This window comes from Gymnoscopelus microlampas, assembly GCF_963454915.1.
Source record: "Gymnoscopelus microlampas genome assembly, chromosome: 14".
Classification (NCBI taxonomy): domain Eukaryota; kingdom Metazoa; phylum Chordata; class Actinopteri; order Myctophiformes; family Myctophidae; genus Gymnoscopelus; species Gymnoscopelus microlampas.
The window spans coordinates 16,445,940-16,461,279 of record NC_139951.1 but is presented as its reverse complement, the minus strand read 5'-3'; the positions used below and the strand labels follow the sequence as shown (position 1 = coordinate 16,461,279).

General features: G+C 41.1%; 1 protein-coding gene across 3 annotated transcripts; it reads right to left on the bottom strand.

The window, feature by feature from the left end:
* Positions 1-623: 623 nt before the first annotated feature.
* On the bottom strand, positions 624-13,917 carry LOC311060664 (myosin light chain kinase, smooth muscle-like). Of its 3 annotated transcripts, XM_084078933.1 has the most exons (15): positions 13,792-13,917; positions 13,122-13,290; positions 10,524-10,559; positions 10,168-10,298; positions 9,249-9,405; positions 7,686-7,997; positions 7,455-7,551; positions 6,828-7,031; positions 6,227-6,444; positions 5,852-5,975; positions 5,030-5,182; positions 4,156-4,285; positions 3,246-3,327; positions 2,185-2,325; positions 624-1,554 (listed from the first exon to the last, which is right to left on the bottom strand). In XM_084078933.1, exons 2-15 carry the CDS (start codon positions 13,276-13,278, stop codon positions 1,349-1,351), a joined length of 2,148 nt encoding a protein of 715 aa, XP_083935059.1. In that variant the 5' UTR covers positions 13,279-13,290; positions 13,792-13,917; the 3' UTR covers positions 624-1,348. The 3 variants fall into 3 exon arrangements, with proteins under 3 accessions (XP_083935059.1, XP_083935060.1, XP_083935058.1); XM_084078934.1 differs by lacking the exon at positions 13,792-13,917 and having other exon boundaries at positions 2,185-2,319; positions 13,122-13,532; XM_084078932.1 differs by lacking the exon at positions 13,792-13,917 and having other exon boundaries at positions 13,122-13,531.
* Between the last annotated feature and the right edge of the window lie 1,423 nt (positions 13,918-15,340).

Here is a 15,340-nt window from a genome sequence, read left to right as displayed (position 1 = left end):
GGGTAAAACATTAAAATGGCTGTGTCTGTGCATTATATTGCTGGTGGTTAAGTGTGCTTAGCCAGTGAAATAGCCTGACCTCAAACTCCCAGATCATGAGCTTGTAAAAATTGGTTTCCGGTTTAGGAACCACAGGCAAAAAAAAACAACATGGCTCAATTAACACAAGTTCAGTAAGAGGGTATAGGGGGGGAAAAGACATTTGAAAACATGGTCAGTATATAAACAATATTCAGTAAGTGAAGTAATAACCATTGAATTGTGAAGTGCATTGACCATTACAATATATTTCACAGCTTTTACTGGAGTTGGCAAATTATCAGCTTCCCCGACCACACATGTCTATGTGAAAGTTATTGGGTAACAAATAATACATTCAAAGGTAAGAGAATAGTCATATACAGTACATATTCCCAAGAAAGAGAAAAGTTTTGTTTATAACTTTTCTGACAAATGTCCAGAACTAAAATGAGCAGAAACCTCAGTAACTGGTGTTGCTTTACAAGCAGACCAATCAACCGTTGCAACCAAACCATTCACTCCTAATGTTAAATATTATCTCTACATGCCATAGAGTAGCTGATTACCATGAGCCCATCTGTCCTAGAATACAAGGTTTAAAATTCAGTCTTTTAAGATTTATTTTCATGTAATATTAGCAACACATACATTTATTGAACAACACAAGTTAAACATGCAGACTTAAAACAGAGGTAGTTAAACCCCATATAAATTACTTAGTTGACCAGGGTCCACACGGCACTTTTTTCTGCTCTACACCAAATATTTCACCGAAAATAGACAATCTACAGTAGAAGCCTGCAGCACGTTGTGAGCTTGTAGATGTGGTATTTGTCAAATATTTGCCACCAGAATAGGGGTGCTAGGGTTCATGTGGTTAAACAAAGCAGAACCCATTGTGCTCTTGTGCGTGTGTAAGTGAAAATATAATCAGATTCATCAGCAGCTAAACAATAAAAAGACACAAAGTGCTCTATTAAACTGGTGACATGTGAATGTGTTCCAACATTTTGGCTGGAGGAGAGCAGAAATCCATTCTAAAAATGTTTCTTATATATCAAAGCCAGGTAGTGAATGTGCGTCCGTGTTTATGCTCGCAACCTATCCCAGCCCAAGTTAAAATCTTAGTTTTTAAATGAAGAGCAACATTCTAAGCTGATGCAGACCAGGTGCTGGATGAAATAATTAGCCCATGAACAGATTAAATAATAATGTCTACACACTGTCTGGAATTAAAGCTCCTTCCAGTGAGTGGACATGTAAGATTTCCAAAACAAATCATGCATCATCCTCCCCATCAGTTCCACTTCCAGTCAGTCACTTATCCTTACAACCCCACGGTCAGTTTAGCAGAGCACAGCGCCACCCCGAGGCCGTTGGTGGCCCTGCACTCGTAAACTCCAGAGTCGGCAGGTCTCAGATCGGAGAGAACCAGAGTGCAGAGTCCGTCCTTGAGGCGTTCCACGGTCACCCTGGGCGACTGGTTCACAGGGCCCTTGTTCTGGAGCCATTGCACCTCTGGCTCTGGGTAGCCTAGAGGTTCACACAATGAAAAACAATGCAGTGAGCAGAAGATGTAACCCAAGAAAATCACTTGTGTCAGCTTTCGAGTATACATTTGCTACCGAGTTGTGATGCAGTGAGTATTTGGCGCAGTATTTACCTCTACACCAAATCTCTTTGCTGAAAATAGTCGATCTACTGTACGCTAACATTGCGTTGCAAGGCGATGTATTTTGAGCTTGTAGAGCTGCTATTTTCACAAAATATTTGCCCAAGAATAGGGATGCTAGGGTTCAAGTGGTTAAGAATAGACTACCCAAAAAACCTGTCTCAACTTTGTCAGAGCCTAGGAGAGCTGACCTGTCATGTCCATCAGTTCTCCTCTGATACGGTAGACTACACTGTGTTTCAAACTGTGAACACTGTGGCCTTTGGACAATGTTATCCGTCGGATGTACAGAGTGGCATTTGATCCATGACAGAACTGAAACGATGCAACATGTACAGTATAGTCGCATTTTACCCAGCCAGCAAAACAGATATTGAGCTCCTCATTAAGTCTATTTCTGCAAATATAATCCTAGCTTTTGAGACAATATTGTCGGTGTAGAAATAATATGGTAATACGATGCTACATTTTACACATGTGCGGGATCCTACCCTGGATCAGACATGTTAGCCGGGCAGTAGCTCCCTTGGGCAGGTTGGTGTCTTTCAGGGGCTGCAGGAAGAGAGGTTCGCTCTCGAACTGTTCCCCCAGTGACTGGATGGCTCTCTCTGCCTCTGGGCTCCAGCCTGTCTCTGAGCAACACATAGTTTGATGATTACAATAAAACACTTTATTGATGACAAAAAGGATTGGTACAATCAAATACACCAGCTGACATATACAGTTGAGCCCCGAGTTCAAGAAGGACGTTACAGCAGGGGTTCTCAAAGTGGGGACCCCAGGGGTCCTGGGGGGGGGGGTTTCAGGGAGGTTCCGGGGGGTCCCCAGCCAAAGTAGTTAATATAGCATCACCATAATTTTAACTTCTTTATCCATGTATATGTTGGCCCTTTAAAAATGGTAGATCTACAAGTTCACAGTGTACATCTGCTATTTTTTAAATGTTTTGGAAAGTACAGTATCTAAACATTTTGAATTTTTAACAAATCTTCTCTTCTGGGGGTCCCTGGCACAAAACATTTTCAGATGGCCAAAAGTTTGAGAACCACTGCATTACAGAATGTGTTCAGTGGGTTGAGATCTAGACAGGGGCCATGGAACATGCCAGAGATACCAGGCATGAAGCTTGCTGATGGCAAGAAAAGGTGCACAGTGTAGAAGTTTGCAACTTGTTGCCACTAGTAAAAAAACTACTAACAAAGAGCTGTGTTTACAAGTGACATCATTCATATAACCTGAAGGGTGTGTGTTTCTAAGAGACATCAATCCCAGTAGGGACGTGGCGGCCGTTTAGGTCCTGGCTATTACCCAAAGGGACAGGCATGTTGTAATTGGCTATTTGGTTATTAAACAACTGCTAAACCTGCAACTGCTAAGTAAAGATTGACTTCAGAAGTATAATTTTAGAATATGTTTATGTTTTACTTCAAGGAAAAGCTAAACATTGAAGCAATTGGTGCATTTTAAAGACTAAAAAGTGGTCTCGGCGCATCCCTAATTTTCTTTTGGCTGCGCCTCTGATTGTGTGAGTGTGTGTGTCTGTGTGTCATACCCTCTGAAGGACTGCCAGGATCCTCCGATTTGCTGGTTAGGTTAGTCATCCGCTTTAGGGCCAGGACAGCCTTGCCGGCTTTCTACAATTAAAACATGTAAACAACAGTGTGAAAAACATTGAGCCTCTGAGTCTGGAAATTACAATTCTTAAGGTAAGGCTGCACCAATGTTTATATTTAGTGTCACGTGTAATGCATGACATAATAATATAACATTCATGAGTAATAAACTGCATTACTTTTACAAATGGAGGAATGTCATTACAGTTACTAGTGTATATCAAGTAACTCATTGCTTTGAGAAAAATATTTATCTGTTATAGCGTCTAATAAATTCCCCTCACACTAATGATGAACGAATGAATGAATCTAGTCTCTCACTTGCTATTAGACTTACTATATACTTTTTAATCTACCATGCTCTGATAGAGGGTGCTCCTGAGTTTTAAAGGGACTATGACATGGCCCGAAAATATCCAATAGTCTCATTATGACATGCAGACTGCTAAAATAGCATTTCAATATTCCATTTAGCCTACCCTCTTCCATTTAATTTAATGGCTTAATAATGTTACACTTGTGAATGTAATAAGTTTAACTTATTATTTGGTGCAGAAAGTCATATTGTAATGCAACATTCCTTTTAATTGAAATCAATATATTTTGAAAGTAAATTTCCCAACAGTAACTTACACTATTGTTTATACATAGTGTTGTAAAACTACCGTAGGCTAAAATGTATTATTGATGTGAGAATATACAATGCACTTTAAAGTAAAGTGATTTTTATCCTTTAATCACATACAGAGGGATATTAACACACTGATAGAGAAGCAATCTGGTCATATTGTTGAGTAAGATTATGGTTACCGTTTCACATGAACAGTTACAGAGCCGTGTGTGTGTTACCTTCCACTTGCGCTTGACCAGGAATCTTCGTATCTTCTCCTTGTTGAGGGACTTGGTGGGTCTGCGGTTCAGAGGGGTGAAAGAGACCATCCATGGGTGGGCCAACGCCTCATCACAGGACAGCCTGGATCTGGAGCACCACAGTGGAACACATGGTTGGATCACAAGTCATTGTTATAATCATTACTATTATGGTCTCCGCCAGGCCGAAAGGCATGGGGAGAGAGTATGTTTTGCACCCTGTCCGTCCGTCTTTCTGTGAACAGCTAATCTCCGGCACTGTTGGCCTGATCGCAACGAAACTTTGCACTCCCTGGATGCCAATTCCAAACCTCTGCCCCAAATTTTTCACATTTTTCACATGGGCCTGTTATAGGCGAATCCACAGACAGGCTGCCTGTAGTTGCCTGTAGGCGGCCATATTGCTGCGGTATAGGAGCATTGACACCGCAGCGCGTCTGTGGATTCGTCTATAGCGCCACCATGAGGCCGATTTCTGACCTGGCTGAGACCTGTGCTCTGAGGAACACTTTTTCTAGATATTATTATTATTATGGACACAAACCCATGATTTTTCTGCTTCCCTGTATTTACATTTTACTCATCACAATGCCACATTGCTGTCTCTTCTATGAAGTCACAAAATATCACCTGAGAATAGTAACTACTGTAGCTTGAAAATGTTATTTTTCAGCAAACAGCAGGACATTCATTGACATCATGGTGGTAGGTATTTTAGTAGTAATTAGGTGGGCGGTTCAATTCAGCTGGACAGATTGCAAATCCACCATAATAAGCAGCAGTAGTTTAGTTCCAAGTACCAACTGATTGGAGAATAGGAAACAGCAGATGCCATTCACTTAAGAAGTAAAACCTGGGGTCTTTCTTCAGCAGGGAGCTGATGAAGTCCTTCGCCTCTTCAGAGATGTCCTCAAAGCTTTCCTCATCAAACTCGTAAGTGCCAGATGTCACAAGTGCCAGTGTCTCTGCATCATTGTTCCCCTGGAATGGAGACTCACCACTTAGCCTGTGTCAGGAAACAAGTTTTTAAAAAATGAGTCAAAACACATGGAATGTTGTGTGGCATCTAGTGCTGTTGCAATACAACAAAAACAGACTCAAGACTAATGACAAGGTACAGTCTATGACTGTAGCAACAGGACACTGTAATATTATATTGCAGAACATACGCAGACATTCAGGCAAGTGGAATATATTATAGTCTTATGTCACCAGAATGAATCCAATAAGTTGTTTTAGGGCTGCAATTAATATTTTTATCTGTCAAAATATATTAGATTTAATTTAGAATATACTAGAATAAAGCTAAAGAACAAAAGGATGGTAAATGAGCATGACATCCTGAAATTGATTAACACATTTAACCAGCAGTTAAAAAGAAAAGCTTACATGATTAGCACACATTATAAATTGTATGATACTGTACATCGCTTAACTGATCATTTGAATCAATGTTTTAATTGTTTCACCCCTAAAAGCTAGACAAGTACATTTTCTTTGTAAGAACTTGGTGCCACTGTGGAGCACTGCAAGTGTCTTGTTAATGGCTAGAAACACCAGCAGATGGCGATAAAGATAAACGCTTTTATTTAGAGACACATTTTTTAGGCACAGCATTCTTTTCCTTTTACTGTGACCACAGCTACAGGACAGAACAGTTTGAGGTTGTACTCACAGAATAAAACAGATAACTCCAATGCTCCACAAGTCAGACTCCAAACCAACAGGCTCAAAGTTAATGACTTCAGGAGCCACAAACTCTGCCGTCCCCTCCATGCTTTTCAAGGTTTTACCAGGCTCTGGAAGAAGGGGATAATGTATATGTAAATATAATAATAATAATTACAAAAATGTATATAGTACCCAAATAAGCTTTACATGGGGGGAGGATAAAACAAAAGATTAAAAAAATAAGCTATTATAGAGTAAAATATGGTACACATAGTGTATGTACGTACACTATGTGATTTTGTAATAACACTGACTTACAACCAATGATAGCACACCTCTGCCCCAGCCAAACACAAATCCTACAGCAACTTCAACTAACCCAGCTTTCTAGCCAAGCCGAAGTCGATGATCTTGATGCGCGTTCCGGTGGTGTCCACGCAGACGATGTTCTCCGGCTTGAGGTCCATGTGCACGATGTTCTGCTTGTGAACGTACCGCAACCCCTCCAGGAGCTGCTGCATGTAGCGCGCACTGGTGGGCTCCGTGTGCTCAAAGTCGTCATCCAGGATGCGTTCGAACAGCTCCCCGCCCGCGATGCTGCATGCGCACAACACACAGACACACAGGCCACATGCCGTGAGAAAACATTACGTGTCATCTTGGTTATCTGCTTGGCTATCTGCATGGTTATTTAAAGTTACTTTGGAGCTGTGGTTCTCAAATATCTTCATGTAAAGGACCCTCAAATAAATATGTTTTTGACTGCGGACCCCCATCTGAAAATATTTTGTGCCAACTGATCCCCGTAATAGATTTGTGTTAAAATGTTTCAAAAATATTCCAACGTTTTTTTGAAAATGGGCCCGCTTTTTTGTGAGCCAGCAAAAAAAGGCATTCTGCAATGTAATTCAGTAAACTTCAACAATGCACTCCCATTATGAAGCCTTTCTCTGTTCCGTGCCACTTCCATATATACTCACAACTCCATGACCATGACCATCTCAGCGCGCGTGTCGTAGGCGGCCAGACACTGGCACAGTTTGGGGTGATGGAGACAGTTCATCAGCTCCATCTCCTGGCGCGCCGCCGCCCTGTCCTTGGAGGTGCGGCCTCGGTAGAACTTCCCCGCACACACCTGGCCGGTCTCCTTGTGGGACAGCCTGAACACCTGGCCAAACTTCCCTCTGGAATTTAGATGTATGCAAAAAAGAGAGCACAAGCAATGAGGCATCCTGGAGGCTCCACTAGTTAAACCCATTAAGACCTGAGGCCGATTCTACAAATGCCTTCTAAATCAGTAGTTCTAAAACTTTTCCATGTCAAGGACCCCCAAAGTGTCATTATATTTGATATATATATATATATATATATATATTCAGTAAGATTAATTTAACACCAAACAAGAGTGCACAAATGTAACCAAAAGGAACTCAACAAAAGGATTTCCTGTGTAGTTGTGGTGTTATAGGGTTGTGTTGCACATCCCTGTAGTTTCTATCACCCATCAACGAGGCGACGAATACCACAAATTCAGTCAATGAGATGAAATCCCTTAGGCACAGTATGCGTAAACATTTGAGACATTCACCTGCACAATCTGTACTTACGTTCCCAGCTTCTCGTGCACATTGTAGTGGTCCTTGGCGCTGTGTGCGGTGTCAATGGTTATCGTCACATATGGCTGGATCTCCTCTTTCTGCTCTCCTTTAAATACAAATGCAGCATCGGAATGAAGTGAAGTAAAAATACAAAATCTGTATCATCAATGTCTGCACTCAAATTCAGTCTCTACTTCAAGCCCTCACTTGTAAAGTTTTTCAAAAAGAAAGATGACCAACCTGCAGTGGACATCTTGACACAGGAAGACTCCTCACTTGGCTCGCCGACCCCCGCAGCGTTGAAGGCCCTGACCCGGAAGCGGTACTTCCCCTGAGGATCCAGCCCTGAGCGGACCTTATAGGAAGTGTTCTTGCAGTGAGCGGTGACTTCTGTCCAGCTCCCGGCCTCGTCGGTACCGTCGTCCTTGATCTCCACCGCGTAGCCCAAGATGGCGCTGCCTCCGTCGTAGGTGGGTCCCGACCAGGACAAGACCAGGGATTCAGGGGACAGCTGGGAGACAACAGGGTGGGACGCTGGGGGGTGGGGACGGTCTGAGGAGAAATTCGGAGCTTAGTTTGGACGCACACATACTAAAACACAAGCCCAGAATTTGCCTATACAATAGTTAGTCATTAAATTAGATGAGGTGATTTCTAGCAAATTGGCTCTACATTCTACTATAGTCGTGAAGAGTACGTTTGATAGCAGCTCCACTTCTGTATCAGAGTTATAGTTTTTTTTTTGTCCTTCAGTTTGGTGTTTGATTTCAGTTGTAAAGTGTGCAAGTACTTTTAGGAGTCGACTAGATTTTGTTTACTTTTTATTTAGTTTTAATCCTAGTTTTTTCTTTGACCTAATTAATAGAAGCTGAAAAGGGGAGAATGAACGAATGCAAGACATCAAATATGATTTACAAAATTCCAGGAATGAGTGTTTGTGATCCTAAAATTAGGACCAGTTAAGCAAACCAGGTACAGTATAGCAATTACAGTGCAATTCTATTTAACTTCAGTTGTGTATTCTAGTTTTTGTTGTTTTTTAAGTTAAGGAAATTAATACTATTATTAGTATTTTACTACTAGTGCTACTTTACATTCTACCTGCTATACGGTCTATACTGTAAATGTATGTTGTGGCTGTTCCAAGTTAACTTAGCATTTTCTCAAAAGCTCTGCAGTGCATGACATAATAAACACTGGTACAAATATGGTGAATAATATAGATATGTAAATACGAATAACCACCAACTACATTACAATAAAATCGTTGCTAACTGGAGCAGCATGTACTTTCATAGAGCAGTGTCCTGAACATATTTGAGTCTTGATATTTCGAGTTTCATGTGTACCAGAACATGCTGGACCTAACAGTACATTCCTACATTCCATCCAGTGTATGGCTGGATACTAGGCATTTTTGTTGATGGAGTATGCCCATAATTGGTATGATGAGAGAAAAGGGACACTTCTTTCAGATGTATGGGAAGATGAGAGAAGACCAGGATAAAGAGAGACAGCCTGAGTACCCTTCCTGACCTTCCAGCCTATCTTATCACAGTTCATAGTTTCTGTACAGTAACTCTTTATGTTGCTTTTTGTAACAAATGTTCTGTATTGCTTTTATATTCATGGCTATACATTTCATGGATGTTTTTGGATTGACCTTGACGCATTCAAAAATAGGTGTGCTAAAATAGGGACCCCAGGTTGAAATTGGTTAATAGGGTATAGCTGTATATATTGCAATAATGTATGGTTGTCACAAAATCCCAAGGCACACCCTTTGGGAACCACTGGTCTCACCTATGACGTTGAGGGAGACCGTATGCTGGGCCGAGCCCCTTCGGTTTCGCACCACAACGGTGTAGGAGCCTGCGTCTTCTGGACATGCCTGGTCGATCTCCACACTGCTCTCTGTCGCACTGCTGCTGACACGGGTCCGAGGACCTTCCACCACCACCTGCAGATGGAAGACAGACAATTCCACATTCCAATGTGTTCTAGTCCGTGTAGGGCTGGTAAACGAATATTCGATATTCTAATATTATTTGAATATTGGGAAAATATGTATATCCGAATATTTTTTTTTTATGTTTATTTGACAGGGACAATACAAAAAACAATGTATCAAGTTATAAAAACAAACAATATATGTTTAATTGGATCCGAGCACTTTATACATTGTTTTTGTATTGTCCCTGTCAAATAAACATTAAAAAAAGAAAACTTTGTTTTTTTAAATATAATTATTTATAATAATACTAATCTTCGAATATCTGCCAATTTTTAAGACCAATATTCGAATATAATTTCTGAGCAAAGTTACCAGCCCTACGTGTCACTGCTAACTCAGACAGTTTGGTCATGAGGAGAATATCCACGAAGTCTCCTCTGATACACGTGCTGTCAAGGCTGCTCCTTTTCACCCGACAGTGAGGACTGGAGTTTTACTGGGAGGACGTAACGCATGCGGAGAACACCCTATATTCCTCCTAGTTCTACTGGCTGGATGCCCAGCCAATCCAGAGGCACTGCAGAGGATTCAATTTCAAACCCCAAGCGGTGGGCAGGAATTTAACTTCTGCATGTGCCCAATTATTACAACGCCTTAATCATGCAGCTTTATGCAGAGTACGCACTAGTTGCCAGTTACTAGGATGTCTAACAATGTGATGAAAAATAGTGGACCAAATCAAATGAATAAAAACGCCACACTGCTCACCTTGTCTCTGTTGTGAATCCAGCAGCAGGCCACTGGGTCACTGCCGCTGCTGAACACACAATGGAGTCTGGCCTGGTCACCCACCCCAACCTCCACCTTCCCTGGAGGGTCCACAAACTGCACAGGTGGTCCTGAGGAAAGGCAGATGCAGTGAATACAGCAGATATAATGTTAAATGCCAAGTTGCTGTTTAATGTTATGGGTGGTCTTTTTTGTAGGTGTGCTGTGAGTATTTACTGTGTGTGCAAGCATGTGTCAACTAGGAACAAAAACAATGTGAAAAAAACTATTATTTTGTACTTGTAGTAAGGATACTGAGAAGCATGTGTCTATCAACATGACGTGGTTCAACTAACCTTTGCTGCAGGAGTTTTTTCCTTCGGAGCTGGATTCTGTGGACAGATAAAGGCCAAGGGTCTTTAATTTGAACAGATTAAACAGAGATCTAACCACAAATCCAACCACATCAAAATCGCCATGTTTAGTTGTAATAGAAAACACCTGGTCTGAATGACATGGCCAACACTTTATCTATCTAAGCTGTAAAAATACATCTAAAATACATGTTTACTAAGGGAAATGAGTCAAAACTTCCTGTCAGCAAACGAGTCAATCCTGATTACTCAGCTGTAGGGGAAACCCAGTGTACATAGACCTGAGTGCAGCTCTCCAATCTAATGGCCAACTGTCCTGTATTGCCTTTTAGATTTCACACAAACAGCCACCCAGCCCTCAGAAGCCCCCTGCTAAGGAAGACCACAGGAAGTCAACCCCTAAGCATTTCCTGGCAACACAATGGTAAGACGATGATTAAAATTATGTACCATGCATCGTCTGCTCTCAACTATGTAGAAGGAAATGAATGAAAAGATTTATTAATGAAAAGATCCAGGCAGATCATGAGCCGGATAATAGATGTATATATAGGAATGTAGGTATATAAGGTATAATAAAGGGTGAGGTAAATGCATTTAAAACCTGCTTAAAACCCTGCTGTACAGGAAACTGCTTTATCAGAGGGGCCAATTAGAAAGGCATGCCTCCCGGCACCGTCCCTCTCTGAATCGCGGGAGGGAGAGACAAGCGAAAGAGATAACATGCTTTCCAATACATATCTACCTGTAGACAAATAGCAAAGCAATAGCAAGCAAATATAGACATGTGACACATCCTTTAAACCCAGGATATTGTCATCATGTGGTTGTACTGTACACACCAACTGGTCCTCACAGAAATAATCTTCCGTGAGGCTTCAAGCCTTGACAAGATCCTACCTACCCATCAGTATCAGGACATGTCAATCAGAGCAAACTAACACCCGTCTGTCTGTGTCTACATTTCTCGTCATCCATGTGAAAGGTTGCTTTCATAACAGTGTGTTTGTTGGCGGCGTGGACAGGCTGGCTGTGCAAAAAAAAAATAATCCATTTATACGGAAGGTAACTGTCAGGAAACAGACCAGCTGTGCTGTCCTATGTGCAGGGGTGGGGGTGGTGAGGTGGTGGAGGAATGTGGTAAAAGTTTACATGGCACTCCTACTACTCAACTTAATGAGAGCCAAATGCCAGAGGAAAAACTGTTCTCTATCTGAGAGCTCTGCGGTTACAAAAAAAAAGAAAAAGTATCAACTGTCTTTGATAATCAGATGCTTTGCAGATAGTTACACCCTAAACATCCTTTGGTAGAAACATAGCCTCGGGGAACTCACTGAATGGGCAGCTAATCTAATTGAAGTAGTATTAAGTAGAAGTATTCAACCTATGCCCATGCAAAGTTTCTCTACTGTACAACTCTTGATGTACCTGAGGGCCAAAGAATGGCCTTTGCTTCACCCTCATACAAATATTTAAAAAAAAACACACACAAATTGTGGGATGGGATTTAACATACTCTGTTGCAATATGCACAATTGGTTTGACCAACGTCCCAGTATCTGTACATAATCTTTTAACGATACTTAATCACTCTTAAGCTATGTAAGCATATAGATGACTATACTTACTCACTCCTAAGCTGTGTAAGCATACAGATAAGTATACTTACTCACTCCTAAGCTGTGTAAGCATATAGATACAGGTATGTTTTTCTGACACCATGTGCCCTTACTCTTTCATCAAGAAACTGCATGCCACTGTTTCTATATCATCAGGTTTTTTAACTATTCCTATCCCAACCTGGACTTCTGTATTAGCCATACACATATTCCGGTCACATAATATGACTTGTGCAATGTTCTACAGTGTGTTTAATAAACTTCACTACATTGCGTGTGATACTGCCTTTATGTGATCTTGTTCTCCGAGCTCACTGCTTGCTTACAGAGGAGTTAATTCAACTGAATGACCCGTCACCACCTTAATAGAGGAAGAGCTTTTAGGATCACAACAGAGCATTACTAAATCACAACACACTGATTTAGTACCCATTTTCCCTGTGATACATGTAAACAATAGAAAGAGTTGGCTGGCAGAAGAGCTTCTCAAATATGTAAATATGCATGCAAATGTTGTTTTTGTTATAATGAAGCATGGTGGGACACTTAATTCCATAACACTATAACCAGTGGTGGAAAGTAACTAAGTACATGTACTTGAGTATGGACTTAAGTACAAATATTGTACTTTTTACTCCATTATAATTATTTGACAATTTGAGTTACTTTGGGGATTTTGATTATTGGTACAAAACATGCATTAACCACTCCAGCCCCATCTGCTATTTTCAAAAGATGTGTACACATTTTTAAAACTTGTGAAATGAGACAGTCTGCATAATGACTACTTTTCCTTTGGTACTTTAAGTATATTTTGATGCCAATAGTTTTGTACTTTTACCCAAGTACATTTTGAATACCTGACTTTTACTTGTAAAAAAGTATTTCTACATTATGGTACGAGTACTTCTTCCACCACTGACTATAACAGTCAGTCCCACTTGCCCATCCTTCTGGTTACCTGTTGAAGGGGAGAGTCCCAGCTTGCTGCCTTTAACAGGCATCTTCTCCTTGGTGTCCAGTCCGTTCTTCTTGCTCTTCTCCACACTCCTGGTGGGCTTCAGGTCGAAATGGAAAGTGGACACAAATGTCTTGGAGTTGCTACTGCCCTTGTCCATCCTTAGAAGAAACTACAGCAAAACAATGGCATTGTATCAAACAGTCGCTGCAATGTCATTTCTTTTTTTGGTCTCTCTGATCTGTTTATTCTCTAGCCTCTCCGTCTCTGTTAAGGGTCTGTTGTGCCAGACATTCCCCTGTGTTTCTATTCACACATCCTCTGAGCTGCTAACAGAGCAGGGCATTCTCATTCACAGCCCACTCAACCCTGCTGTACAGGAAACAGCCAGCTTTATCAGAGGGGCCAATTAGAAAGGCAGGCCTCCCAGCCCTGTCCCTCTGTGAGCTGAATCGAGGGTGGGAGAGACAAGCGAAACAGAGAACATGTGTGTGTGTGAAAAAGATAGAGAGATAGCAGGAAGTGTGTGGGAGAGAGATGAGAGAGATGGACAGAGAGCACACAATGAGTAAGATGAGGAATGCAACAAACCAGAGAAAACAGAAGTCATGAACCAGAAATTCAATAAACAAAAGGACCGTGGACATGCATTGGATGAAAAGATTGTTCTTACCTGGAGACACTTCAAAAAGAATACTTCTGCTTTCAGCACAGCATGGTCACCAAACTTCACTTTGGCACCTGTCCCCGTCTGACAAAAGCCACAGTCGACACACACCGTTTAAGTCGTGTACACAAGTCACAACAGGAGTCTGACATCACGGTAGATATATGACCTCACAGGAATCAAGACGAACAAGTAGGGCAACTTTGTGTTTGATTTGGCTCCTGACAAAAAGGGGAAAGTACTAATGGCTTAAACTTTTATTTAAAAAAAACCTGGTCAAGGATTATTTGACCGCAGTAGAGGTATAACCATGTAGTTATGAAAGGTTACTACAAGACTCGTTTTTTTAATTTAATACCATTCCTGGTATTGGATTCATTATGGCTTGGGTGTGGCTCTAAGGTGTGTTAGCTGACCTTTTGTTCTACCGTATGTGATCCCTTTGTTAGCCAGAGACACTGATATTTTCTCTTCTCTTAGTGCAAACTGGGGCCAGACATGCTATTGTTTATACAACAATATCCTTCTGTGAACAGTATGAGCCATTGTGAATACTCTGTACCATATGTGACTAATTTGTTAACTTCTGTCAATTGATTTGTTTATTTTCTTTGGTTTAAGAAAAAAAAAAAGGAATTCCCAGTTATGGGAACAATAGAGAACTACAGTAATGCTATCATATCAATCACATTTCTGTGTTCATTAGCCAATGTACCAATCAGTGCTGTACAAACCTCAGCCATCAGGTAGATGGAAGCCATATTGGCAATTGTACAAAGAAGATACAAGTGACAACCTTAACAGTGCATTATGGCACATTTCATGGCCTACATAAAAGTAGTAGGAAATGTGTACGTTGTGAAAATGATTAGCTATGCAAACAAAGATCAAATGCTTCCCATGGTGTCTCATGTGGTAGCCTACTTGGCTACAACACAAACATACCGACTGCTCCTCTGGAGAATACAATAATAGCAAAATAAATGTCATGAATTATTACACCCCATTTTGGCAGTGGACATATTTCACTCAAAGGCGGCCAGTGGGAGTACATGAGGGAGAACAGAGTGCGCCAGGGCTTAGTACGCTAAATGGTCCCATATGTTGGGAGCTCTGATGATGCTGGTACACATACAGTTCAGTTCACTTGGGCCTACAAATGTTCCCCGATTGAAACAACATGGTGATTAATGGAGCCTCCAACGATAAAAGGATGATTATTTGCAGCTGGCAGACGCATTCCACCTACCTCTACTCTTGGATATGAAGAAAACTCATATTTTGTTGAATACATAGCCTCTTCAAACACAAAAAATAGCTATAATGGAAGAAGAACAAACCACTGCTTTGGTTTCAGTGTTTTGTACAGTATAGCCTAGGGGAGCAGTGCACTTTAGAAAACATATAGGCCTAGCTAACTCAAAGAGAAAATCAAGTCAAACAGGCATCTCTTTTCTTACAAAACTCAAATGCCTAAAGGTTAAATTAGTGTGCAAATGTGTTGCAGCTGGGTGGCCTTCATCAGGGTGCAAATAGTGTGCATGCACGCACAGGT

Coding starts and splice junctions, on each gene's coding strand:
- LOC311060664 (XM_084078933.1), bottom strand. CDS start 13,278: ATGGACAAGGGCAGTAGCAACTCCAAGACATTTGTGTCCACTTTCCAT. Junction 5,976..6,226: donor CGGCTTGGCTAGAAAGCTGG/GTTAGTTGAAGT, acceptor CCCTTCTTCCAG/AGCCTGGTAAAACCTTGAAA. Junction 2,326..3,245: donor TCCTGGCAGTCCTTCAGAGG/GTATGACACACA, acceptor TGTGTTGCTCAG/AGACAGGCTGGAGCCCAGAG.